Consider the following 27,106-nt stretch of genomic DNA (forward strand, 5'->3'; position numbering starts at 1 on the left):
GTCGTGGACACCCACGGAGGGAGAAAGTTTCGGGATTTCGGCGGTCGGGATTCCAGTGTCGGGATTCCGACCGCCGGGATCCCGACCGCCGGGAAATTAACCGCATCCCATCCTCCAATCTCCTGGGGCCGGTATTGTATGATTGTGTGCACACGATGTGCACACAATCTGCATACAATCCATTTTACAATCCATTGAGATTGTATAATTGGGTGCAATGTCTTTTAGGTGTATGGGGGCCTTAACTTGTAACTACTGACTTGAGTAGTCATATCTATAGGATTCCCTTAATGGCCAAAAATGCATCCAGTTTAAATTCATTAACAGTAGTTGCTGTAACCACCCCACCGGCAATGAGTTCCAGAATTTTACTGCTCTAATGGTGAAGAATCCTCTTCTTAATTGAGTACGGAATTTATTTTCCTCAAGCCTCAGTACATGCCCGGGTGTCCTATGTATAGGCCTCTTAGTGAACAAATCATCTCCTAGTTCCATATGATTCCCAATCCTGTATTTGAACATACTAATCATATCACCTCTCAACCTCCGGTTCTCCAGTGAAAACATATTCAGCCTAGTTAACCTATCTTTATATTCTAGTGATTCTAGACCTTTTACTAGCTTAGTCGCCCTTCTCTGTACCTGTTCCATTCATTTATGTCCTTTTTAGGGTGCCGTGCCCAGTACTGAACACAATATTCCAAGTGTGGTCTCACCAATGCCTTGTAAAGAGGCACTATCACTATCATTGGCATCCCTTGAATCCATACCCCTTTTAATGCATGCCCGTTTGCTTTTGCTACTGCACTTGAGCAGTGTGCACTATTACCCAATTTATCATCTATGACAGGCATGTCCAAACTGTGGCCCTCCAGCTGTTGTGAAACTACACATCCCAGCATGCCTTGCCTTAGTTTTAGCATACCCTAATAGCAAAACTGTGGCAAGGACTGATGGGACTTGTAGTTTCACAACAGCTGGAGGGCCATAGTTTGGACATGCCTGATCTATGATGACCAAGTCCTTCTCAACAGCACAATTCCTTATAATAACTCGATTTAGCCTATAAGTACCTTGTTCATTTTTGTTCCCATAATGAATTACTTTATATTTTCCAATGTTAAACTGCATTTTCCACCTTTCCGCCCATCTTTCCAGTTTATTTAAGTCACTTTGTAGTGTTTCCACATCCTCTCCTGAGTTAATTTCCTTACTCAATTTTGTGTCATCTGCAAATATTGCAATTTTACTCACTATGTCACTTTCAATATCATTAATGAATATATTAAACAAGGTGGGTCCCAATATTAAACCTTGCGGGACTCCACTTTGGACCTTACCCCAGCTGGAATGTATGCCATTTACCACCACTCTCTGTCCCAGATCGTGCAACCAGTTTTTAATCCAATTTCAAATTGTTTCTCCTAACCCTAAATTACCTAGTTTCATTAATAACCTTTTATGAAGCACTGTGTCAAAAGCTTTAGCGAAATCAAGCAGTATTACATCAACAGATGTAGATGAAGTCCAGACCCCTACTGACTTCCTCATAGAAGCTAATTAAATTAGTCTGACATGATTTATTTTTGACGAACCCATGTTGAGCCTTACTTATCACTTTCTCAAGTTCTAAGAAATTTTGGATACTATCTCTTATTATTCCTTCTAATATTTTCCCCACAATGGATGTAAGGCTGACCGGTCTATAATTTTCAGGGTTAGTTTTGCTACCTTTCTTCCATATTGGTACTACGTTAGCTATGTGCCAGTCCCTTGGTACCATCCCCGAGTTTATTGATTCCTCGAATATCAGATATATTGGTAGTGCTATGACAGAACTCAATTCTTTTAGTATCCTAGGGTGTATTTCGTCCTGGCCAGGAGATTTGTTACTATTTAGGTTCTGTAATCTATTTTTGACTATTTCCTCACTCAAACATACAGTTTGGGAGCAATCAAGAGCTGAGCATTTAATCTTTGGGAGATCTTTTGAAGATTCTTCGGGACGCGGGAACGTCCCCAAAAACCGGGACGTTCCTGCGGTATGCGGGACAGTTGGGAGGTATTCTTATGTAAGTCCCTGCCTCCAGTCTCCTCCTAACTACATGCCAGCGTTCCTCTCTTCACCCTTCCTCTAACTCCCCATCAGCATCCCTGCCTTCACCCCCCTAACTCCCCGTCTGCATCCCTGCCCTCACCCCCTAACTCCCTGTCAGCATCCCTGCCCTCCCTATAACTCCGTCAGCATCCGTGCACCCACCCTCCCTCTAACTCCCTGTCAGCATCCTTGCCCTCTCTCCCTAACTCTCCATCAGCATCCCTACCCTCCCCCTCTTACTAACTCCCCATCAGCATCCCTGCCCTCGCCCCCTTAACTCCCTGTTAGCACCCCTGGCCTCCCCCTCTCGCTAACTCCCCATCAGCATGACAACCCACACCCCCCTAACTCCCCATCAGCATACCTGCCCTCACCCCCCTAACTCCCCATCAGCATCCTTGCCCTCTCTCCCTAACTCTCCATCAGCATCCCTACCCTCCCCCTCTTACTAACTCCCCATCAGCATCCCTGCCCTCGCCCCCTTAACTCCCTGTTAGCACCCCTGGCCTCCCCCTCTCGCTAACTCCCCATCAGCATGACAACCCACACCCCCCTAACTCCCCATCAGCATACCTGCCCTCACCCCCCTAACTCCCCATCAGCATCCCTTCCCTCACCCCCGCTAACTGCCCATCAGCATCCCTGCCCCCACCCTCTTAATTCCTTGTCAGCATCCCTACCTTCCCCCTCCCCCTAACTTCCTATCAGCATCCCTGCCCCCACCCTCAGGTAGTTAGGGCACAAAAATAGTTTGCAGGAGGGCTCCAAGCACCGGCCCTGCTGCCGTGACCCAAGTAAAACAGGCCAGACCTTACAGTGCCCGCACTGCCCCATATGCCAGGAGACACTGCGCCCCGTCACAAACAGTGGTGCAGGTATCCTCTCAACATCATTAACATTGTGTGTGTGTGCCTGTGTGAATGGGGTGTATTTCAGAGTGTGAGTATCAAGATAAGTGACTTCCGAGTCACTGCCCTATACACCTGCTGTGACTTTGGGAATGTCCGTTTTTGCTCTGCCCACAGCCTACAATTTACCAGTGTACAAAGTTTAGTCCTGTTGCTTGCTGGGTTTATGAGGAGGGGCAGTGTGGCGGCATATACTGTAGCTCTGCTCAGCTGTAGCCTTATCACTGAAGGCCATACCCGTGCCAGTCTGAACCTTACCTGCTGTCAGCCTGCCCCTCATCCTCTCACTCCATTTGCATGGTAGTCTTCATCCTCTCCCTCTGTGCCCATGTCGGCCTGCCTCTCATCTTCCATGCCCATGACAGCCTGCTCCTTACTCATCTCTGTGCCCATGCCAGCCTACTCTCTTATCCCCATTATCATGCCTGGTTGCCCCTTACTCATCTCTGTGCCCATGCCAGGCGGTCCCTTACTCACATCGTCCTCTGCTGTTGCACTGCCACGCTACACGTTCCCCTACTGGCAGGAGTTGCACACTCTCCCGCACCCTCCTCTCTTCCAGCGCTGCAACTTTAGACCCCATGAGGAGTCACACAGAGGTCCTGGAAGTCAGCGCATGGAGCCCTGCCCACTTACCAATTGGGGCGTGCCTCCAGATAGCGCACACACCTCCTGCGCTGTTGACAATCGAGGCCAGCACGCTCACCAATTAGGGGCGTGGCTCCAACAACCCTTAAGATGATTCTTAAAATTCTACCCATATTTCACACAATCAAAGGGTTCACAGATTAAGGGGGTGGAGCCCCTTACGACGGTGTGAAGAGCGCCCATAGGGCGCGATGAATCACCTAGTATATCTATATATATATATATATATATATATATATATATATGGTATAAGAAGTGGCACTCAGAGTCTTTGTAATCCAATAGCAATTCTTTATAGTGGCATATCACCCAACCGACGTTTCGGGACACACAGGTCACATTTTCAAGGTGTGAGACCTATGTGTCCCGAAACGTTGGTTTGGTGATATGCCACTATAAAGAATTATTATTGGAAGACTCTGAGTGCCGCTTCTTATACCCTATCTATCTATGTAAAGTACCGCCACTGACCACTAGAGGCCACTCAACCGAAAAAATTACTCCTTTGAAAGCAATTTTTGCAGGTCATACTGATCTGTTTCAAACTTGCTGAATATGTAGCTGTGAAGACAGAAATTAGAGGTAGGAGCAGACAGGGGCTGGAGGTGGGGTGGAGAGTCTGTTGAATAAAAACTGTCACAGCTCAAAGTGAAAGTAAAAACGGTTACAGCTCAAAGTAAAAGTACATTGCAGGAGTTGTAATTTTGATGGGCTTTTAACTAGCACATGATTAATACATGTACCGTGTTGTATGAAATACCCTGTCCATGTCTCAGTAGCGCACATGGGGGGGGGGGTTCTGAGTACCAAGACCCCCCCAGGAGTCTAAGGGCCCTAGACTGAAAGCTGAGGGTCCCCTCTTTCCACGGGTACAATAATTTTAAAAATCGGCCCTTGGGAACCGGAGATATCTGACTTCAAAGCAGTGGTCCCATCCATGCCTGTTAATTGCTCTTCCCAGTCAGATATTTCAGGTTCTGTAGAGTTTTTCTGAGGGTATATTCCAAAAGCTGGGACTCTCTCCCTTTCATGGACACTAGTAGCTTATCTCTACTGTTCCCAGAACCAGAGATATCAGCCTTCCAGCAGCTGGTTACTGCTCCAGCTCCACACACCTGGTATGTAGTTTTATATACTCGTTGGCAGATTGCTCTGCCTCCTGAACTCTGATCCCCTAGTCCCCAATACCATTTGGTAGGTGGATTCTCTAGTTTTTAATTCCATTAAAATCTAAGAAATTTATTTTCAGGAACTGGAGATATCTGCAGTCAAGCAAGCTGTCCTCCCACCAGAAAATTATGAAGCCCACTCCACTATATATAATTATTATTATTTATATACATTTGGTCTATCTATAATACTTTAACTTACACGGCTTTGCTCTGCCCCTCTGGAAACCCCCTTCTGAAAATCCTGCGTTTACCCCTGTGTCTGTATAGAAATTGCCCTATAAGCAGATACTATCTTAGTTATTACTAATCAAAATCAGACACTTCTGAAAATAATGGTGGCAGATGAAAAAAAACAAAAAAAACATATATCAATATATTCTGCTATGCGGAACCTCTTTTCATAAAGGCAAAATGAACAAACCATAGCTATGAAATGTGTTCAAAATTGAAGAGGATAAATAGTTTTTCATGGCTGTATATTTAAAGACCTGTCTTACCTCTCACTGGCTCAACCATACTGTAGAAATACAGAAGTATAGCTTGCGGTTAGTAAGGGGCAGGCTTAGGTGAGCAGCTGCATACAACTGAACATAAAGAGCATCTGTATGATTTAAGGCTTCAGCTCGGGTCCTGTGAGTGTACAATATAGGGAAGACCCAGCATCATGCAAGAATTCAGGGCTATCTGCACATCCAGGCCTGGCCCCTGGCTCCAAGGTAACACATACTCTTCTAGTTTAATATAATGATATGTCAGTACAGCTACCAGTAACGGGCCTGGGGTTTAAATGTTGCGATGCTATAAGGCAGCGCTGTCTAAGCTTTTTGCAACATATGCTGTAGTTGATTACAATAATACATGTTAGCAAATTGTATACCATTAAGAGTCTTTATTTAGATATGTGGGGCTGCAAAAAACTTTCTGAACTTCTGAGACTGAACTTCTGACAGCCTTGTTAAAAGTTCATTGGGAGTAATTTAACCCTTTGAGTGCAAACATCTCTGTGAGAGAATTCCCTCAGAAAATGCCGGGGTCGCTCGCATTTGTTATATAAATTCAAATGAAATATGTTGTGTAGAAAAAAAAAAGATTCTGTTTTCTATATAAGGTAAAAATGAAGGGTCATTATGATGAATAATAAATGTTCACCTAGAAAAAAAAAAAAAAAAATAGGTGTGTGTGCCAGCGCCGGCCGTATATAGTAATAAGAATGAACGGTTTCTTCTATCCAAAAAAACTTGGTTTTATTTTATAAATACAAAAATTCATAAAATGAACTTATAGGTGTTAATATCAATCACAACATAATAGTATTATAGCAGCACATTTAAAACCATGGCATTCCATAAATAAAGCTAGATGTGCTTGAATCATGAGCAAATAACCACTGAATGGATGAGGGATAAAGATAAATGAATTCGGACTTTCTCCAGTACTAGTTATAGCAACAAGTGTGCTCCGGAATTGGTGTAGCAGTTTGGGAGATTTCCAGTCAAATGGCAATTCAGTTCAAAGAAATGTCCCTCTGGTGGTATATGTGTCAATGTAGCTCAACGCGTTTACCTGGGATGCGTTAGTCCCCCAGCTTCTTCATTTCAAATTCTATGGGGGCAATATACAAAGATGGGAATTCTATTTCACACGGGATGTTCTATGGGCAACCAATCAGAATCTACTTATTTATTATTTATTTAGCACCTTCTAGAATATAATAGATACTATCTAAATGGTTGCCTATAGCAACATCCCATGTGTAATGGAACTCCTATTATAGAATTTGATGGTATATATCCATGTGTAATGGAACTCCTATTATAGAATTTGATGGTATATATAAGAACCACTTGGCCCATCTAGTCTGGCCCTTTTTAACCATATTGTTACCTCAAACCCTATCTGATCCTTATTTCTTCTAAGAACCACCAATTAACCCTTGAGTGCCGAGTGAATCTGTCAAAATAGGTGTGAAAATTGCCAAGTGAACAGTTTTGTTCATCATAATGACCTTTGATGTAATGTTACCGTGCAGCACGGATGGTGTAATGGTTAGTATTACTGCCTCACAGCACTGTGGTCATGGGTTCGATTCCCACTGTGGCCCTAACTGTGCGGAGTTTGTATATACTCCCCGTGCTTGCGTGGGTTTACTCCGGGTACTCCGGTTTCCTCCCACAATCCAAAAATATACTGGTAGTTTAATTGGCTCCCAACAAATTAACCCTAGAACGTCTGTGTGTGTGTGTACATGTGGTAGGGAATATAGATTGTAAGCTCCACTGGGGCAGGGACTGATGTGAATGGACAAATAGTCTCTGTAAAGCGCTGCGGAAAATGTGTGCGCTACATAAGAAACTGTTAATAAATACATAAATAAATTATTTAGGAAATAGAATCTTTTTTTCTACACAGCATTTTTCATTTGAATTTATATAACAAATCTTAGTAAATTTCCCCCTATGTTTCTATAAGCGATGCGCTCGTCTAGGGAGCGAAAGGGTATTTTTGTATCTCGTTCACCTCCTCAGCTGCCAGCTGTGTGCGCTGTGGATTAGTAATTTATAGATGACTAATGCAGGTACTTTGGTGACGTGTCCATCTTTTGGGGATCTCTTGCACTGAGTATTTGTAGAACAAGTTAATGGAACACATGAAAGCAGGAATTGTATGTAAAATATGATCAAATCTGAATAAAATGATTAAATTATAAAATGTGGCTATATTCTGCATACAGAGTGGTGACATATGTACAATGTATGTATACGTTTATTAGTATGCATACTGTATAAGGGTTATGTTTATTTTGATGCATATATGTGTGCTATGTTTGTTTATAAGTATAAATTGGTATGCAGCGCTTTAAAACATTTTCCCGGGGAAGGCTGCAGGAAACCATACACAATACTGCAGAGCTAAGCTTTGAGAAACACAAGGAAGAGGTCCCCTTGGCTAACGCACAACTGTGCTTTAAGCTTCTTAAGGGAGAATAGGGAGGGAATGTTTGAGATTTGGGAGATCCAAAGATAGAGAAAAGCTTTCAGTGGTTCGCAAACTTTCTGGAATCAAAGCCCACTAGAGCATAGTATCAGCCATTTTTCAAGGCACCCCTAGTCCAAAAGTTTCTTATTGATAAATACTGTAATATAAAAAAAATATTAAATTAAGTAAAGTGTACTTAACTGTCACCCTAATTCAGCTATGTAGTAGTGGACATAACTGTGGTTCTTATTATCCACATATTTTAGGATTATCAGCCACCAGAGTGCCTAGGCACACAGTGGGGGGGGGGGGGGGGGGGGTATTTTGGTTCACTCTTTCTGACAAGTTCCTTCTTAGATAGACAAAACCATGTGCACTGCAGGTGGGGCAGATGTAACTTGTGCCGGGAGAATTAGATTTGGGTGGGGTTTTACTTCAAAGTGAGATCTATGTTGCATACCTCCCAAGTGTCACGATTTCAGCGGGACAGTCCCGATTTTCGGGTCCTGTCCCGCTGTCCCACCCACGGCCGGCATTGTCCCGCTGCGGGGGGTGGCAGTTGGGAGCCCCCCAAGCTGATTGAATAGACGCTGTGCGCATGCGCACAGCGTCTATTCGTGGCCGAAAATGGGGTTGCGGCTAATTTGCATAAGCCGCACCCTCATTTGCATAGGCCCTGCCCCCTTTTCGGACGCACGCGGCTTCGCCGCGCAAGTGTCCCTATTCCAGCAGCCAAGAAGTTGGGAGGTATGATATTGCAGTATAAAAATGGTACTTATGTAATATCTGGGCTCCCGTTTTTCTTATGAGACCGCGTCCCCAGATAATACATAAGTACCGTAAAAATAAAGCAGTCAGTATTTACCCTACACAGAAACAAAATAAGTCACCCAAATCGAATTCTCTCTGCACATTTTACATATGTCCCACTGCAGTGCACATGGTTTTGTCCATCTAAGAAGGAATTTGTCAGAAAGAGTGAACCAGAATAACCCCCACTGGCAGGTGTATTAATCCTGGTAAAGTGGTGATAGAATGGAAGGTGACTATGCACCAGCCAATCAGCTCCAAACTGTCATTTTTAAAACACAGCCATGATGCTTTTAATGTTAATGTAAAGTGTGTTTATGGTTTGGGTATATCACATACCTCCCAACATGACCCTCTCCAGGAGGGACACATTGCTCTGCTTCTGCCCTTCTGTCTTAATTTATGATTGACATCACCTGTGTTGAAACACCTTTCTTATTAATTATCCTGTTCAACACAGATCAAGGTAGTCATGCATTCAGAAGCAGAGCATTTTGTCCCTCCTGGAGAGGGTCATGTTGGGAGGTATGGTATATCTCATATATTGTTGGTAGCCGAGAAACATTCTTGTGTTTGTTGTGTTAGTACCCGTTTGAACGTAAACTGTTATTTATCATTGTTGGAGCTGATTTCTTAGGATTTGGAAGTGATTTGCAAGGCAGATTAATTCTCCTCTTACTTCTGCAGCACTTGTGAAGTGACATAGTGATAGTGTTGGCTTCATTCATGCCAATAATGGGGTGTTAGCTCACAGACAATGTCTATGTCGACAGTCAGGACAGTCAGTCATGCCGACGGAGGGGGGATGACGGCTTTACATAGCGCAGAGCTATGCAGAGCCGTCCTAAAAGCCGCTCATCTGCTGGTATTACCAGCAGATGAGCGGCTTTCCCGGCGAAGATGCGGGAGTGCGCAGCAGCACTCACCGCTCATCGCTGGGACATACACACTGGGCGGCTTTGAGCTGAAAGCCACTCAAACAGGCTGTTTTGAGTGGCTTTCAGCTCAAAGTCGCCCAGTGTGTATGGGCCCTTAGAGCTTAGCGCCACTTTACCATTCCCAATCGCAGTCCACATGGATGAAAAAGCTCAATAAATAAAAAAATTCCCCCCAAAAACTCATGTCAACCGTTTGATGTGTTGAAATTTTGTCAATATCATCTTTATGCATTCCTACGTTTTGTTTTGACTTATTGCATGCCAGCCTAGACATTGGGCGGTATTCAATGAGCCTGATTCGCCATGTTTTTATGGCGAATTTGTGCTGTTTGGCGAATTTCTGACTAAAACGGTGAATCACCCTATTCAATGACCACATGGCGAATACATTTGAAGGTTTTTTTCACCATGATTCACCGAGTAGCAATCGCTATCTTTTTATGGAGAAGTGGAATGTGAACTTTTAAAATAAAGTGTTTTGTTTTTTACATTTGGTGTCAAAAATTCAGGAATTTTATTCTAAAGAGGGGCATGCTATTTTTATTCATGTGCTGTAAGCACATGAATATATATTTAATTTAAAAAAAAAATATATATATATTTTTTTTTACACAGCAGCCAGCAGGGGGCGCCGGAGCCGAGCCGTTCATTACATATTCATATATTCACTGCACCCGATCGTTACGATCGGGTATAGTGAATATAGGTCCCCTGCTGGCACCCCCGGGGGGCAGCCTGTGCTGCCTGGCACCCGGGGAGCCCACCTAACCCCCACAAATGTTCTGGGCTAGGCAGAGAGACTTCCATCTCTCTGCCTGCCACCGTGATCAGGTTTCCTGCGGCGTTCGCCGCAGGAGCTCATATTCGCCAGTTAGGGGCAGCGAGCCCCTGACACGTTGAATACCGGAGCCCGCCGGCTCCGGAACGTGGCGAATGTGCAGCGAATCCTAAAAAGGATTTGCTGCACCTCGCAGGTATTCACATTGAATACCGCCCATTGTCTGTCAGCCATCTGGATACCCCTATAATGTGTGGGACATCAGGGCTTATTTAGACCTGATTGAACAGCTGTGAATTCGCAGGCCAGGCGATAATCGGGAATGGGAATGTCAGGGAAAACACAGGCGTGCCCAGGCGTTTTAGGGAAAGTCTGTGACATCAGCTATGGCTCCGATCCAACTGCTTCTAGGTCCTGGCAGAGGCAGAACGCTGCCAAACACTTGTGGCGCCTTATAAATAAAATTATAATAATAATAATGGAGTCATCTGCCGCCGGGCTCCTGCTCCCAAGGGGGCACCTCAGCCAGTTTAAAAAAACATTAATTGAAAGCCATCAAAATCACTTCTGTGGTTGAGTTCTGAAATATATATGTGTTCTGTCTCTCTCTCTGTATATATATACAGTATACAATATATATTTCATAACAGAATATATATATATATTTTGAATAACATTGTGTGTGTGTGTGTGTGTGTGTGTGTGTGTGTGGGGGGGGGGGGGGGGGGGCACCAATATTCATCTTGCCTCCGGACAACTGGGACAAACTTACGCCACTGGGTCCTGGGGTAAGCACAGACTGCACTCAATAGAAAATCATGTAGCTTTGTATGGATTTGCAGCTGAACGCTGATCCATCTACTCTTTGCAAGCCATGCTAAGCAATTCACAGGCTTGTGCGGGGCGGGATTTCATTCTGGCGTGGCGGCATATACCTGATCACTGGGCTTTGCAGTTTAGCAGCGATTATGTCTGAATAACCCCCATCATTAGTACAGGTATGTACAGTACTGTGCACACATTTCAAAGTATTTTCAAACTATGCCGTGAGAATCATTTCCCACCTCAAACAGATAATGGGAGCTTATAAGTTCCCTTACTTATTATACCGATTGTGGTGCTGCTGTAACTTCTAATCATTGGTATGACGTTAGCTAATGAGTAATGAAGGTGAGTGGCAGACATTCTGTCTGTAGAGGTTATTCAAGTTCACACTCAAATATGCGAAATTCACATGAGAGCAGACCGTCGCCGCCGCCCCACGACCCCCACCTGCACTGCTAGATGCGAACGGGATGGTGAATAAGAAATTTGCCGTGCCCACTCGCACCAAGCGTCTACACATGCACATATGCATGTTCAAATGCTTATGCGCAGTCACTATGCATCGCTCCCCCCCCTGCGAATGTGGGGGGGAGGGGATGCGAATGGAACTGAGTAAGGACCTATATGTAAGTGTCCAGACAGTGTTAAATATAATCTATAGTGGGGGTCCTATGGGTTAAACAGCTAAGTGGGAGCACTTGGTACTTGAGCACCCATAATATTTGTGCTGCCACTCTATGTATGACATTTTACAGTCATATGGGTACTTGAGTAACACCATTCCTTTAAGTAGGTTTTCTTCCTTGAGCCAAAGTACCTCCTGCGATGCTCTCCAAGTCCTTGCTCCTGGAGATGAGGGTGTTATGGTATGCAGTGGCGTAACTATAAATTTTGCTCCCCCCTGCCAAAAAGTTTATGGTGACCCCCCCAGGCTCCTCTCCAGCGTGTTTCCCCAGTGTGTGACGTGATGACGGAGAAGCTGAAGCATGATAGAGGAAGAGAGACCAGCAGACACTGCTGCTTCCCTTGGCTTCGACGCATCCCCGGCCGCCCTAGCACGCCCATCTGCCCGCCCTTCCTGTACACAGTAGCCAACAGCCGGCTCTGTGTACAGTCAATTGAATCAGTGGGGGAATTTATCGTCTCTGCCATGGCCGCACCCGCGATGCGGCTGACTTGCCTCCGGTGCTCAGCCTGTGGGCAGCGACAGGCAGCAGCATATCAGTGTGCCGAGCGGGTGCCGGCACCCACACAGACCCCGCTGCCGCTTGCGCCCCCAAGCGACAGCTGGGGCTGGCTTACAGTAGTTACGCCACTGATAGTATGGGCAGTGGGGTCTAGTTGTGGATCATTAGGTCGACAGTGTCTCGGTCAGCAGTCAATAGTTTGACTACTGATGGGTGGGTTTTTACTTCAAAGTGAGATCTATATTGCAGTGTAAAAATAAAGCAGCCAGTATGTACCCTGCACAGAAACAAAATAACTCACCCAAATCTAATTCTCTCTGCACATTTTACATCTGCCCCCCTGCAGTGCACATGGTTTTGTCCATCTAAGAAGGATTTTGTCAGAAAGAGTGAACTAGAATAAGGCCCACTTTGCCCACTGGGATGGTAAAGCAAGAACAAGTCGGTTTAAAAAAATAAAGCATTATATTAATTCCTGTCTGGAAGTAGCCTATACTCTAACATGCACCATGCAATGTGCTTATTATTACCTCTTCATAACCTCAGCAGCAGTGTAAGGTTTCATTAAGGTATAAATTAGATTTGGTCTGGGTCTCTCTGAAGCTGCATTTTGTGGTCCAGTAGTTTCATCATTATGTTTCGTGAAGTCGTAGAACAGCACTTTGCAGTAAAGATTGGGATGGGGGTGGGGGTATTTGCAGCTCCTTAGAAGATTTCTGGCCATAGTAAAACATAGACATTTTACAAATACAATAAACTGATCTAAAATTAGAATGTGCTCAAAAATTCTGTTGTGCCCCTAGTTTATTTTAGGTAAGTGCAGTATGAATTAATTATATAGTTTGATTGTTTATATTGCTGCGATGCAAACACACAGTTGAAAGAGTGATATTAACCCAATGGATTCATACAGAAGCCACTGACTGCAGTGTACTAATAGGTGCCAGGTCCGACAGTCCACAGCACATTGCACTAATTCATGTTATAGTACCACATACCTCCCAACTGTCACGATTACAGCGGGACAGTCCCGATTTTGGGTCCTGTCCCGCTGTCCCACTCGCTGCAGTCATTGTCCCGCTGCGGGGGGCGGCAGTTGGGAGACCCCCCAATCTACTAGAATAGACGCTGTGCGCATGCGCACAGCGTCTATTCTCGTATGAAAATGAGGCTAATTAGCATAAGCCGCGCCCTCATTTGCATACGCCCGCCCCCTTTTCGGGCGCGCACGCGCGGCTTCGCCGCGCTAGTGTCCCTGTTTCTTCAACAGAAAAGTTGGGAGGTATGGTATCATGTTATGTTATAGTACCATGTCATGTTATAGTATCATGCTATGTTATAGTACCATGTCATGTTATAGTACCATGTCATGTTATAGTACCATGTCATGTTATAGTACCATGCTATGTTATAGTACCATGTCATGTTATAGTACCATGTCATGTTATAGTTCCATGTCATGTTATAGTACCATGTCATGTTATAGTACCATGTTATGTTATAGTACCATGTTATGTTATAGTACCATGTCATGTTATATAGTACCATGTTATGTTATATAGTACCATGTCATGTTATAGTACCATGTCATGTTATAGTACCATGCTATGTTATAGTACCATGTCATGTTATAGTACCATGCTATGTTATAGTACCATGTCATGTTATAGTACCATGTCATGTTATAGTACCATGTCATGTTATAGTACCATGTTATGTTATAGTACCATGTTATGTTATAGTACCATGTCATGTTATAGTACCATGCCATGTTATAGTACCATGTCATGTTATAGTACCATGTCATGTTATATAGTACCATGTTATGTTATAGTACCATGTCATGTTATAGTACCATGTTATGTTATAGTACCATGTCATGTTATAGTACCATGTTATGTTATAGTACCATGTCATGTTATATAGTACCATGTTATGTTATAGTACCATGTCATGTTATATAGTACCATGTTATGTTATAGTACCATGTCATGTTATATAGTACCATGTTATGTTATAGTACCAGGTCATGTTATAGTACCAGGTCATGTTATAGTACCATGTCATGTTATAGTACCATGTCATGTTATAGTACCATGTTATGTTATATAGTACCATGTCATGTTATAGTACCATGTCATGTTATAGTACCATGTTATGTTATAGTACCATGTTATGTTATAGTACCATGGGCCCTTATTCTGATCGGTGCGGATATTCCCGAATTCTTACGGTGCGGGCCGCACGCCACGGTGTTCTGCCGCGTGCGGCCATCGTCCGTAGAAACGCCCACGTGTCCTCCGCATTCGGACGGACTCACTCTTTAAGAACAGGGCGTGTTTACGGACGACATACAAACCATGCGTGTGCGGGAGAAACACTCCGATTCTGCACGGTATTACAGAGTATTACAGAGTATGCACGGGAATACCGCATCCGAACGGGAGCCAAGCGGTGCTACCGCACGTAAGCGGTGTATTTACGCCAAACAACCCACTATTATGTCTATTCTGCAATACATCACATGACCCACTTATTCAATTACCTATCCTCATACAAAAATGCTTATTTGGAATTGGAATCAATTAGATGCCAATATATCCTTACAAGCATGCCTAACACATGCATTGCACACATTAACCCTTACAGCAATTGAAGTGCAATGGTTTCTATTAGACCCTGTGTAAAATATTATAAACAATCTACACATATACTGTTTAATGTGCAAATAAAACCAACAACTGTGAACTTGCATAAACCATTTATTAGCATGAAAAATTAACATTTAAATATAAAACTATAAAATAATAAATTAGAGAAGTAAATCTCGCAGGTCCTGGAGATCGGCTATTAATAGGCGCAAATGGTGTTCCGCCCGCAGGAGGCCCCACGAACCCCCTCATCTGCCGGTGTTGTGTCATCTGTGGGCATGTCAAAGGGGCAAAAATTAGTCATGATATTCATGCATACATTTCACATACTGCGACATAAATTGCAGAAATGCTAGGTGACATGTGTATATATATATATATATATATATATATATATATATATATATGTAGAGAGATAGAGACACACATAGATAAATAGATATGACACCCACATATATACATACATGCAAACTTATTTACTACATACTGTGTTTTTTTCCCTCTACCCTTTACTCTGCAGAAGACATAACAGTCATAGTGTTTCTTCTCATTCACAACCCACCCATGACTAACCAATGACAAGCATGTCATGGCCTCCGTCAATAAGAACTTGTCACAATCTCCTCAGTCTAAGTTCAGTGATGGTTCGTGGCATGGGAGTTATGCAAATGTCAGGAATGCACAGTACACATCCTCAAAATCATAATTCAGTCTAAACCAACCTACAATTCTGTGAGGGCAAAAAAACAATCTGAACTACAGGGGGTGTTTAGGTAGAGGAGGCTCCAGGGACACTGGCAACTTGTGACTCCATTCCAAGGTAGGCCGGCCCATACTCCATTTATAGCATACATCCTATAGTTTATAAATAACATTCAACAACAATATAGATTCCACTATATGATGGGTCAGAATCGAGGCTTGCAGCAGGTGAATTTAATCCACAAATGATCCACTCATCCCTTTACTCCAGGATCCTGTTTAACTACAACGGTTATGTGGCAGTCAAAATGGAGCTCCAAGCCATCCCACAAACCTGTGTAATTCAGAGGTGTCCTGGATGAAAGGGATGCCTTGGACACCCCATCTAACCCGTACCTGTATCTGTAGCTACCCACTTTGAGTTCTGTATTAATAGTATTGTACCAAAATTTTCATCACCAGTGCTACATAACAAATACCAGTACAACTACTTCATGAATGATGCATTATGTAAACATACCGATCTGATGGGACTCCGGTGCCTCACACGCCTCCTCCCCCTCGGATTCGTCCAACTCCGGGGCAACCGTGGCCTCCTCAGCCACCTCCTCCGCCAGCTCCTCCGCCACCATCACCTCCTCCACCTCCTCCTCCTCCGCCACAACCACCTCCTCCACCACCACCACCTCCTCCACCTCCTCCTCCGCCACCAACACCTCCTCCACCTCCTCCTCTGCCACCAACTCCTCTTCCACCTCCTCCACCACCACCTCCTCAGGCACCTCCTCCTCCTCAACCACCTCCTCCACCATCTCCTCCACCTCCTCCACCATCTCCTCCACCTCCTCCACTTGCTCCTCCACCATTTCCTCCTCCTCCTCCACTTGCTCCTCCTCCACCCTCGCCGCCACCTCCTCATCACGCTCTTGGACCTCCTCCTCGGCCAGGGCTGCCTCGGCCTGTTCCCGTGCCTGTCGTGCTCGGGCTCGTGCTGTGTGGTAGAAAACAAAATCATGGTCAATGTCGGGTCATTGGGGCACATGTATTAATCCATAACAAGACATACATGGAAGGGTGATAATGTTGGCAAACGATGCTTGAAAGTAGCTCCTTACTGTTAATGGACTCCAAAATGTGACATTTAAGTTATTATGTGATTGTTAGTAATTTGTTCAATCATTACAACCCTGGCATTTATCAATGTTGAACACATATTAGATCTGGCACATTGTATGCATCAGAATCATGAATGCTATGTCATTACATATAAAAGCCACATGACTGCATGTTAACCAGGAAGAAGCACACATAACAGTCTATGGACTTTTAAACCCATGGACACCCACTTATCATGAGACACATTTTATTTTTTATATATGCTATGATGTAAGTGCGAAATTTCATAGCTAAAATACTCACAATCAGCTATTTCGCCCCTAATCTGCTGTAAAAGCTGGGGCTGGCGCCTGCGGAGGTCCGACCACCGCCTCTCTAGCTGCCCGATGGTCCTCCGCACCCGAGTGCGGGCGAAAATCCTGCGCCCTGCCGCAGCATAGGCCCGCCGCTTCTGCCCATTAGTGATAAAGGGCCCCGCACGGCCCAGCCTTGTCTCCATGACGGAGACCAGAGCCCTCAGTTCCGCAGGCGAAAACGGCTCTGCCCTGCGTGTCTCCGCCATGTTAACAATGGCATCAATCAACCAATCAGGTGTTGGCATTGGTTTATCACAGTTATTTGTGTTAATAACTTTATTGTTCATCTTTACATGAACAGCGTCTCTGCGCCAACACAAATGGTGACAAATTCGCATGCCTTAAAAACAGTAGTGCTGATGTATGGGAAAGAATAAATCTGATATATATAAAACACAGTGTGTATGCACTTAGCAAATCCAATAACGCCTCGCTCCGCCAAGCAACGCGTGCTATAGCTTAGCAACGCATAGCTGTACTTAGCATTACTTACTCTATGCATCTATGTGTATGCGTACATTTATGTTTAAAAGACACATACACATACTTGCAGGTATCCTGAGTCCAGCATTATACACCAGCGCTGCCTGCCTGCCTGCCTGCCTGCCTGCTCCTTGAAATGTTTAAACATGTTAATAAATTCCAATATCATATATATATATATATATATATATATATATATCTGCAAACAAATCATACATCAACACAGAAAAAAGTCCCCACCACATTATAGAATAAATCAATGTACTCACCAGACATCAGGGATAGTATCAACTACAATAATGAAGATATAACAAACACATAAGATCCCTTGTACAAAGTATAATAATGAGCACCTATATTGTACTTCCCCCAAAACTAAGCACATATGATAAATATATACTATTTCTTTGCCATTAGGAGGGCAGGCTGGCTAATTGTCGTTTTGTAACACTGACAACTACCACACTGTACTTATTTGAAGGGGTGATTTTTAAAACAATTGGTGTGTTCTGGTCAACTAGATAAAATGTACCTGAAGAATGTTAGTGCCACAGAGTCCCGCAGCTGGTATCCCCTCCGGCATTCAGGGGCGCGGGATGGGCGCATGGGCGGATCTTGCGGCTCAGATGGAACCTCCCACTCATCAAAGGGTATCTCACGCCGCACAGCAATGTTATGGAAAAATATACACAGGCCCACGATCCTCGACACCATTTCAGGCGCATACTGTAAGTCACCACCAGTGCGGTGGAGCACTCTAAATCGACCCTTTAAAAGGCCAATTGAGCGCTCCACCACTTGCCTGGTGGCAACATGCGCCCGATTGAATGCCTCCTGTGGGCCCGGTGCTGGGTAGCTGTACGGCGTAAGTAGTACCCACGCATCACGGCCTTCCAGCTCTTGTAGTCTTTGCCATATCCCGGTTTGTCGGATGACATGAGAGTCATGGGCACTTCCGGGAAACTTCGAGTTGAAGGCGAGAATTTCCATGGATGGGCCACATACCACCATCACGTTCAGTGAGTGGAACAATTTGCGGTTCCTATATATCTTCTCACTTCGAGATGGAGGCACAAATGGTACATGGGTGCCATCCACAGCCCCTATCACATTAGGGAAGCCAGCAATTTGATGGAAGGCCTGCTGGCTTCTGCGCAGGGTCTCGGTGGCAAATGTCATGGCCATGAAGTGCCCCTTGCGCCTGAACATGGCCGACGTCACACGCCTCAGGATTCGGCAGAAGGCCGGCTGAGATATTCCAGCAAGTACTGCCACTACTTGTTGGAATGATCCTGAGGCGCAGAAATGCAACACCGCCAGCAGCTGTGTGTGAGGCGGAATTGCTGTCGTGATCCCGTGTAGAGGTTCCAGATCACTCTCAATTAACGAGAGCAGATCCAGAATTACATGTGGCGGTAACCGGTACCTAGTAAGTACCTCATCATCGGGCATAGCAAACAGAGTCACCCGTGTGCGATAGATTCTAGCACGTCCTGGCCTCCTTGGGCGACGAGTGGGGAGAGCCGCAAGTGCCCTTAGCCTCCTTTCCATGTACCGCATCATTGCTTCAGCAACCTATAAAGAAATGAACATAAATACTGATGCACCTATGCACATAATGGCCATATCCGACTACAAATAGATTTGTAGGCTTCAATACGTACAATAGATGGCCGCCCCGTCAAATCCCGAAGATCCATTTGACTCTATAATGATGTAACAATAATATGAACTCAATACACACCGTCCTAAACACACAGATGCTTACAACATCGAACTACTAAACACTACTTGAGTATCAAAGGTGTCTGCATTTGTTGCCGACATCATGTACTATGAGACATTTCAGCTATTGCTGGGACATGTTGTCCTGCAATAGATGAACACACACAGGTTTAAGACCTGTGAGTGAAATAGTGAACATGTGACATGTTGCAATAATGCTACAAAGACTTTGGTGGGCCAACAATCTGTAGTCAGTGAGGCAATGGTGCATACATTCATACACTTACATTGTTAATGGATATCATATCTACAAGGACCATGGAAGAGCTTACCTTAGACCCTGACAAGTCCAGATCTGGAGACAAATGATTCTAGCAGCAACTCACTATTTATAGGCCTCTCACATGTGTGGTCTATAACAGTAGTGATGAGTATTGCATGACTTGTGGCCTGGATTTTCTAAGGGATTGGGCTACTTTTAGCTTGCAATCAAACTCCACAATACCACAGTAGTCATGAACCAAATGTCATGTCATGCTAGCAAATAGCATGTGTATTGTGCGATAGTCACAGGTGTATCAGAAGATTCTATGCAATGTTAGAATTGGTGACCAGTATTTCATGTCGAAGTTTCGCCAGGTTTTACACAATGGAATTTCCACCACCGTATGCGGCGCGAAAAAACAGCGACGTACGCTCGCGCACGGAACGCAGCTGCCGCTGATGTCCGCCAAACAGGATACACAAACAGTATATAAAGGTGTATTAGAATGTGACAATGTTGTTGCTAACATGTCTGGATCACAACCAGAGGTGGACCAGGAGCTGCAGCAACTATTTGACCAGATGGACTCCAGCACCTCCTATGTGCCACTGCACATGCAGCCAGTGGGAAATGAGGAGGCTGCTGGCCCTTCTACAGCAGGGCAACCTGCACCTGACCATTCTACAGCAGGGCAACCTGTACCTGGCCCTTCTGCAGCAGGGCAACCTGCAGCTGCCTCATATGCACCATCAGCAGAATCATTTGGAACACAACCGGGGACTTCACAAGATAGTACCATGGCCAGCACTTCAAGAACAGCGCCACGTGCCAGTGGGCGTGGCCATGGCCGTGGCAAGGGGAAAAAGAGGGCAACAGAGGAACCAACTTCCCGAAATAAGGCATATGAAGCACAGGAGCTTGCCATCCTGGTTCCCCGAGCACGTGATTGGATTGAGTGTCCATCGGAGAGGCTGACATAACGGCAGAGATTAATGAAGTTGCGCCACAAGTTCGTGAGGCGGACCATGTCAAGAAGAGGCAAGTTGTTTTGTGATACATGTGCCCAGTAATAGACAAGTAATGATTGAATTCATGCTTAGATGGATTTTGCAAATGGCCGGTGAGGTTGTTACGATACACAGACATTATTGACATGTTATTTAGTTGAGAGTTAGAGTAGGGTGATTGTGAATGTGTCTTGTAACGGTTGATATCATAGTTGCATGTAATGTTATCTTTTTGACATTAAGCACATGTCGTAATATGTAGCACAGAGCAATGGCTGCAACATCAAACATCTGGAGTGACATGTATTAATATGTCAACTTACATTGCAGGTGGCAGGACTTCAAAACCAACCTGAAGAGGAAGATGACCAAGCGGTGGGAACACAGCCAGAGATCTGGGGCCGGGCCCATGCCATCAGGGCTAGAGTTCACCCCCCTGGAGTTGATGGCCGAGAGCTGTGTATCAGTTGAGGAGATCAGGGGGGTGAGCACGATGGATAGCGAGGCCCCAGCTGAAGTGTTTGCGTCTTTTATTGAAGGTAAATATTTGTCATGCCATAAGCTTGTGCAAGTAATTATCTTAGAATGTGTCCTAATTGTGTTTATCATTTTCCACAGACACCCCACTGCTTGGTGACGACTCTGCTCAGGAGGTGGAGGAGTCCGTGCCACCTGGCCCCAGTGGTAGGCCTGTGCAGCAGCAGCCATCGGCCCAAGCCGATTTTGCCACCTTGGCCCAGATGCTTGGGGACATAAACCAGCAGGGAGAGTTTGCATCAGAACGGATGCGTAGGACCGAGGAGATCATAGCGAGCTTGGTCAGCACCCAGCAGGCCATCGCTGGGAGCATGCAGGCCATGGCTGAGGCGCATCAGGCCATGGCTGCAAGTGCTCAGGTGCTGGCCGAGCAAGCCACCCGCCAAAATGATCTCCTCCTCCACCATAATGAGCTTATGGTGGAGCTGGTTAACAGCAACAGGGTCCTAATGTCATCCGTTTCTGGTGCATTACCACCAGCAACACTCCCTGCTGGCAGGAGGGGTAGACCAGCCAACCCCTCACCAGCATCTGCTCCACCTGCCCCAGCATCTGGCCGTGGCCGAAGAGCTGCTGCACAGGCCAAGGAGCCTACCAAGGCCAAACGTGGTCGCAAATGAACTTGTGGCTGCATTAATCTCCACCGTTATGTCATCCCAACTCTTCCATTGTGCTGTGTGTGTCAGCTTCTTGTGTCCAATCACGTGCTGAGGGTAACCAGATGAGCCCTTGCTTCAAATGTCCTTTTTGGTTCCCCTGTTGCCCTCTTTTGCCTGCCATTACTGTCATCTGTACTTGAAGTGATGTTGCTAAGTCCCCGGTTGTGTTCCAAATGATTCTGCTGATGGTGCATATGAGGCAGCTGCAGGTTGCCCTGATGCAGAAGGGCCAGGTGCAGGTTGCCCTGCTGTAGAATGGTCAGGTGCAGGTAGCCCTGCTGTAGAAGGGCCAGCAGCCTCCTCATTTCCCACTGCCTGCATGTGCAGTGGCACATAGGAGGTGCTGGAGTCCATCTGTGTGCAATTATATTTGTTTTGTATTATAATTTATTTTGGTACATTCCTAACATGGTTTTTTTTTTTTGGTTTTTTTATTTTTTTGTCATTGCATCACAGTGGCATTGACTGTGAAATGTATATAAATAAATTTCTTTACTTTACTAAAATTGTGTGGTTTCATTAGTACATGTCGAATACACATGTGTATTGATACTATTAATATTCAGTCATGTCCATTGTTAGCAGGTTTAAAGTGTGTGACAAGTACAGCATATGGGGGTGATTAGTAAGGTTTCCTTGAAGCAGCAATGGTTTCAATTAAAGCACTGACAAGCATCCTATTAGTGAGTAATGAGTAAAGGAGTCGATTCTATTGGGTTCAGGTGTTAATGCTTGTAGTCATTAGGCGGTCCGTTCGCCTACCGCAGGAACGAGTGGTGTCCGCAAAGCAATAGTAGCCTTTTGGACACCGCACATTTCTTCCCTTTTTGTTCGCGTGCATTCGGAGTGGTATCCGAATGCACGCCCCCCAACATCAGTGTACTCCCCCGTGTCCGCCCATGTTTCCGCCCCGTTTTGCCCACTTTGAAACTACGCCCATGTGTCATTCCGCATGACGCCCATAATACGCCCATATTTCCCGACTGATTGCGGTGAACAGTTTTGTACGGGATTTGCCCGAACAGGTACGGAGTCAAGGCGTGGCACATGCGCGTGGCGTTCTCCACGCATGCGCAGACGCCGTAAAGACGCGATCCGAAAGTATGCGGAAAAGTACGCGTCAATCAGAATAAGGGCCCATGTTATGTTATAGTACCATGTCATGTTATAGTACCATGTTATGTTATAGTACCATGTTAAGTTATATAGTACCATGTCATGTTATAGTACCATGTCATGTTATAGTACCATGTTATGTTATAGTACCATGTCATGTTATAGTACCATGTTATGTTATAGTACCATGTCATGTTATAGTACCATGTTATGTTATAGTACCATGTTATGTTATATAGTACCATGTCATGTTATAGTACCATGTCACGTTATAGTACCATGTCACGTTATAGTACCATGTTATGTTATAGTACCATGTTATGTTATATAGTACCATGTTATAGTACCATGTCACGTTATAGTACCATGTCACGTTATAGTACCATGTTATGTTATAGTACCATGTTATGTTATATAGTACCATGTTATGTTATATAGTACCATGTCATGTTATAGTACCATGTTATGTTATAGTACCATGCTATGTTATAGTACCATGTTATGTTATAGTACCATGTCATGTTATAGTACCATGTCACGTTATAGTACCATGTCATGTTATAGTACCATGTCACGTTATAGTACCATGTCATGTTATATAGTACCATGTCATGTTATAGTACCATGTCATGTTATAGTACCATGTTATGTTATAGTACCATGTCATGTTATAGTACCATGTTATGTTATATAGTACCATGTCATGTTATAGTACCATGTCATGTTATATAGTACCATGTTGTGTTATAGTACCATGTCATGTTATATAGTACCATGTTATGTTATATAGTGCCATGTCATGTTATAGTACCATGTCATGTTATAGTACCATGTCATGTTATATAGTACCATGTCATGTTATAGTACCATGTTATGTTATATAGTACCATGTCACGTTATAGTACCATGTCATGTTATATAGTACCATGTCATGTTATAGTACCATGTCATGTTATATAGTACCATGTCATGTTATATAGTACCATGTCATGTTATAGTACCATGTCATGTTATAGTACCATGTTATGTTATAGTACCATGTCATGTTATAGTACCATGTCACGTTATAGTACCATGTTATGTTATATAGTACCATGTCATGTTATATAGTACCATGTCATGTTATGTTATAGTACCATGTCATGTTATAGTACCATGTTATGTTATAGTACCATGTCATGTTATAGTACCATGTTATGTTATAGTACCATGTCATGTTATAGTACCATGTCACGTTATAGTACCATGTCATGTTATATAGTACCATGTCATGTTATAGTACCATGTCATGTTATAGTACCATGTTATGTTATAGTACCATGTCATGTTATAGTACCATGTCATATTATATAGTACCATGTTGTGTTATAGTACCATGTTATGTTATAGTACCATGTTATGTTATAGTACCATGTCATGTTATATAGTACCATGTCATGTTATAGTACCATGTCATGTTATAGTACCATGTTATGTTATAGTACCATGTCATGTTATATAGTACCATGTCATGTTATATAGTACCATGTCATGTTATAGTACCATGTCATGTTATATAGTACCATGTCATGTTATAGTACCATGTTATGTTATATAGTACCATGTCATGTTATAGTACCATGTCATGTTATAGTACCATGTCATGTTATATAGTACCATGTCATGTTATAGTACCATGTCATGTTATGTTATAGTACCATGTTATGTTATAGTACCATGTCATGTTATAGTACCATGTTATGTTATAGTACCATGTCATGTTATAGTACCATGTCACGTTATAGTACCATGTCATGTTATATAGTACCATGTCATGTTATAGTACCATGTCATGTTATAGTACCATGTTATGTTATAGTACCATGTCATGTTATAGTACCATGTCATGTTATAGTACCATGCCATGTTATAGTACCATGTCATGTTATAGTACCATGTCATGTTATATAGTACCATGTCATGTTATAGTACCATGTTATGTTATATAGTACCATGTCATGTTATAGTACCATGTCATGTTATAGTACCATGTCATGTTATATAGTACCATGTCATGTTATAGTACCATGTCATGTTATGTTATAGTACCATGTTATGTTATAGTACCATGTCATGTTATAGTACCATGTTATGTTATAGTACCATGTCATGTTATAGTACCATGTCACGTTATAGTACCATGTCATGTTATATAGTACCATGTCATGTTATAGTACCATGTCATGTTATAGTACCATGTCATATTATATAGTACCATGTTGTGTTATAGTACCATGTTATGTTATAGTACCATGTTATGTTATAGTACCATGTCATGTTATATAGTACCATGTCATGTTATAGTACCATGTCATGTTATAGTACCATGTTATGTTATAGTACCATGTCATGTTATATAGTACCATGTCATGTTATATAGTACCATGTCATGTTATAGTACCATGTCATGTTATATAGTACCATGTCATGTTATAGTACCATGTTATGTTATATAGTACCATGTCATGTTATAGTACCATGTCATGTTATAGTACCATGTCATGTTATATAGTACCATGTCATGTTATAGTACCATGTCATGTTATGTTATAGTACCATGTTATGTTATAGTACCATGTCATGTTATAGTACCATGTTATGTTATAGTACCATGTCATGTTATAGTACCATGTCACGTTATAGTACCATGTCATGTTATATAGTACCATGTCATGTTATAGTACCATGTCATGTTATAGTACCATGTTATGTTATAGTACCATGTCATGTTATAGTACCATGTCATGTTATAGTACCATGCCATGTTATAGTACCATGTCATGTTATAGTACCATGTCATGTTATAGTACCATGCCATGTTATATAGTACCATGTCATGTTATAGTACCATGTCATGTTATATAGTACCATGTCATGTTATATAGTACCATGTCATGTTATATAGTACCATGTCATGTTATATAGTACCATGTCATGTTATATAGTACCATGTCATGTTATAGTACCATGCCATGTTATAGTACCATGTCATGTCATAGTACCATGTTACATAGTCATGAAATGGAAAAAAAAAGAAGAAATACAGTGGTTTTGAATGTAAAATGAGGGCAATGCAGTCACTCATTCCACACTTCATATGCCTATGATGTATGATGCATACCTCCCAACAGTCCCGATTACCACGGGAATGTCCCGTTTTTTTAGGACGTTCCCACGCCCCGCCCAGGACCGGCACTGTCCCGCTGCAGGGGGTGGCAGTTGTGAGTCCCACCCTGTCATCCGTAAATGCCAACTATTCATGCCCCACAGCGGCAAAAATGGGGGGGGGGGGCACCTTGCAAAAGCGTCACAAGTATAGGCCACGCCCCTTCTGCGCCAGCATCCCTCTTTTTCCCTCCTCAAGGTTGGGAGGTATGTTACAGTAATAGGCTTCATTAGAAGCATTGATGTGGCAGAATATTTCTTCTAACAGGCACAACTGCTGCAGTAAAGATAGGTACAATATAGGAAAGGTGGTAATCAGATAATCTGCCAGTGTGCTTTTCTATGTGCTCAGTTCTGGCATAGGTGAGTTGGGTTGTGTCACAGCCAGGTGCAGATAATACAATGTATTGCAATATTGTACCCCAAGAGAAACGGTATACTTCTATCAGATAGTAATGGATGCTATACATCAGCAGCATAGTGTCGCTATTTACTGATCTGGGTTGGAGAATCAGGAATATTAAACATGTTTAAAAATCCAATTCTCTGATTTCCACCGATCATCATTGGCCACCGATCAGTGTATCTGGTCTGTGGATCAGCAGTGCCGGTCAGGGAATAAGGAACATTGGGTCCTTAACTATGCAAATACTGTATGTGATGTGTATCGGATCTAGAAGTCAGACAGAGTGGAGTGAATATGTGTCAAATCTTAAAGGGACAGATGTATCAAGCTTTAAACAGTAGCTTTTGGGAAAAAAGTAATATATATATATATATATATATATATATATATATATATTGTTGCTCTCCCTGTGTCCCCTCTGTCACTATTGCTCTCCCTGTGTCTCCCGTCACTCTCCCTGTCCTTGTGTGTGTCCCTTTGTCCCTGCTGTCACTGTCCCTATTGGCCCATTCCATGTGTTATAATGTGAATATTGCCTC

The 27,106-nt window shown here is 43.5% G+C and overlaps 1 protein-coding gene across 1 annotated transcript in view; it reads left to right on the forward strand.

Moving 5' to 3' along the window:
* Positions 1-5,437: 5,437 nt before the first annotated feature.
* FLT3 (fms related receptor tyrosine kinase 3) overlaps positions 5,438-27,106 on the forward strand; it is a 144,916-nt gene continuing 123,247 nt past the window's right edge. The window contains exon 1 of the mRNA XM_083169857.1: positions 5,438-5,542. Coding sequence (XP_083025983.1) covers positions 5,491-5,542 — 52 coding nt within the window. The 5' untranslated portion in view covers positions 5,438-5,490. The remainder of the gene's footprint in view (positions 5,543-27,106) is intronic.

This window comes from Crinia signifera, chromosome 2, assembly GCF_055691185.1.
Source record: "Crinia signifera chromosome 2, ASM5569118v1, whole genome shotgun sequence".
In the NCBI taxonomy this organism is placed as follows: domain Eukaryota; kingdom Metazoa; phylum Chordata; class Amphibia; order Anura; family Myobatrachidae; genus Crinia; species Crinia signifera.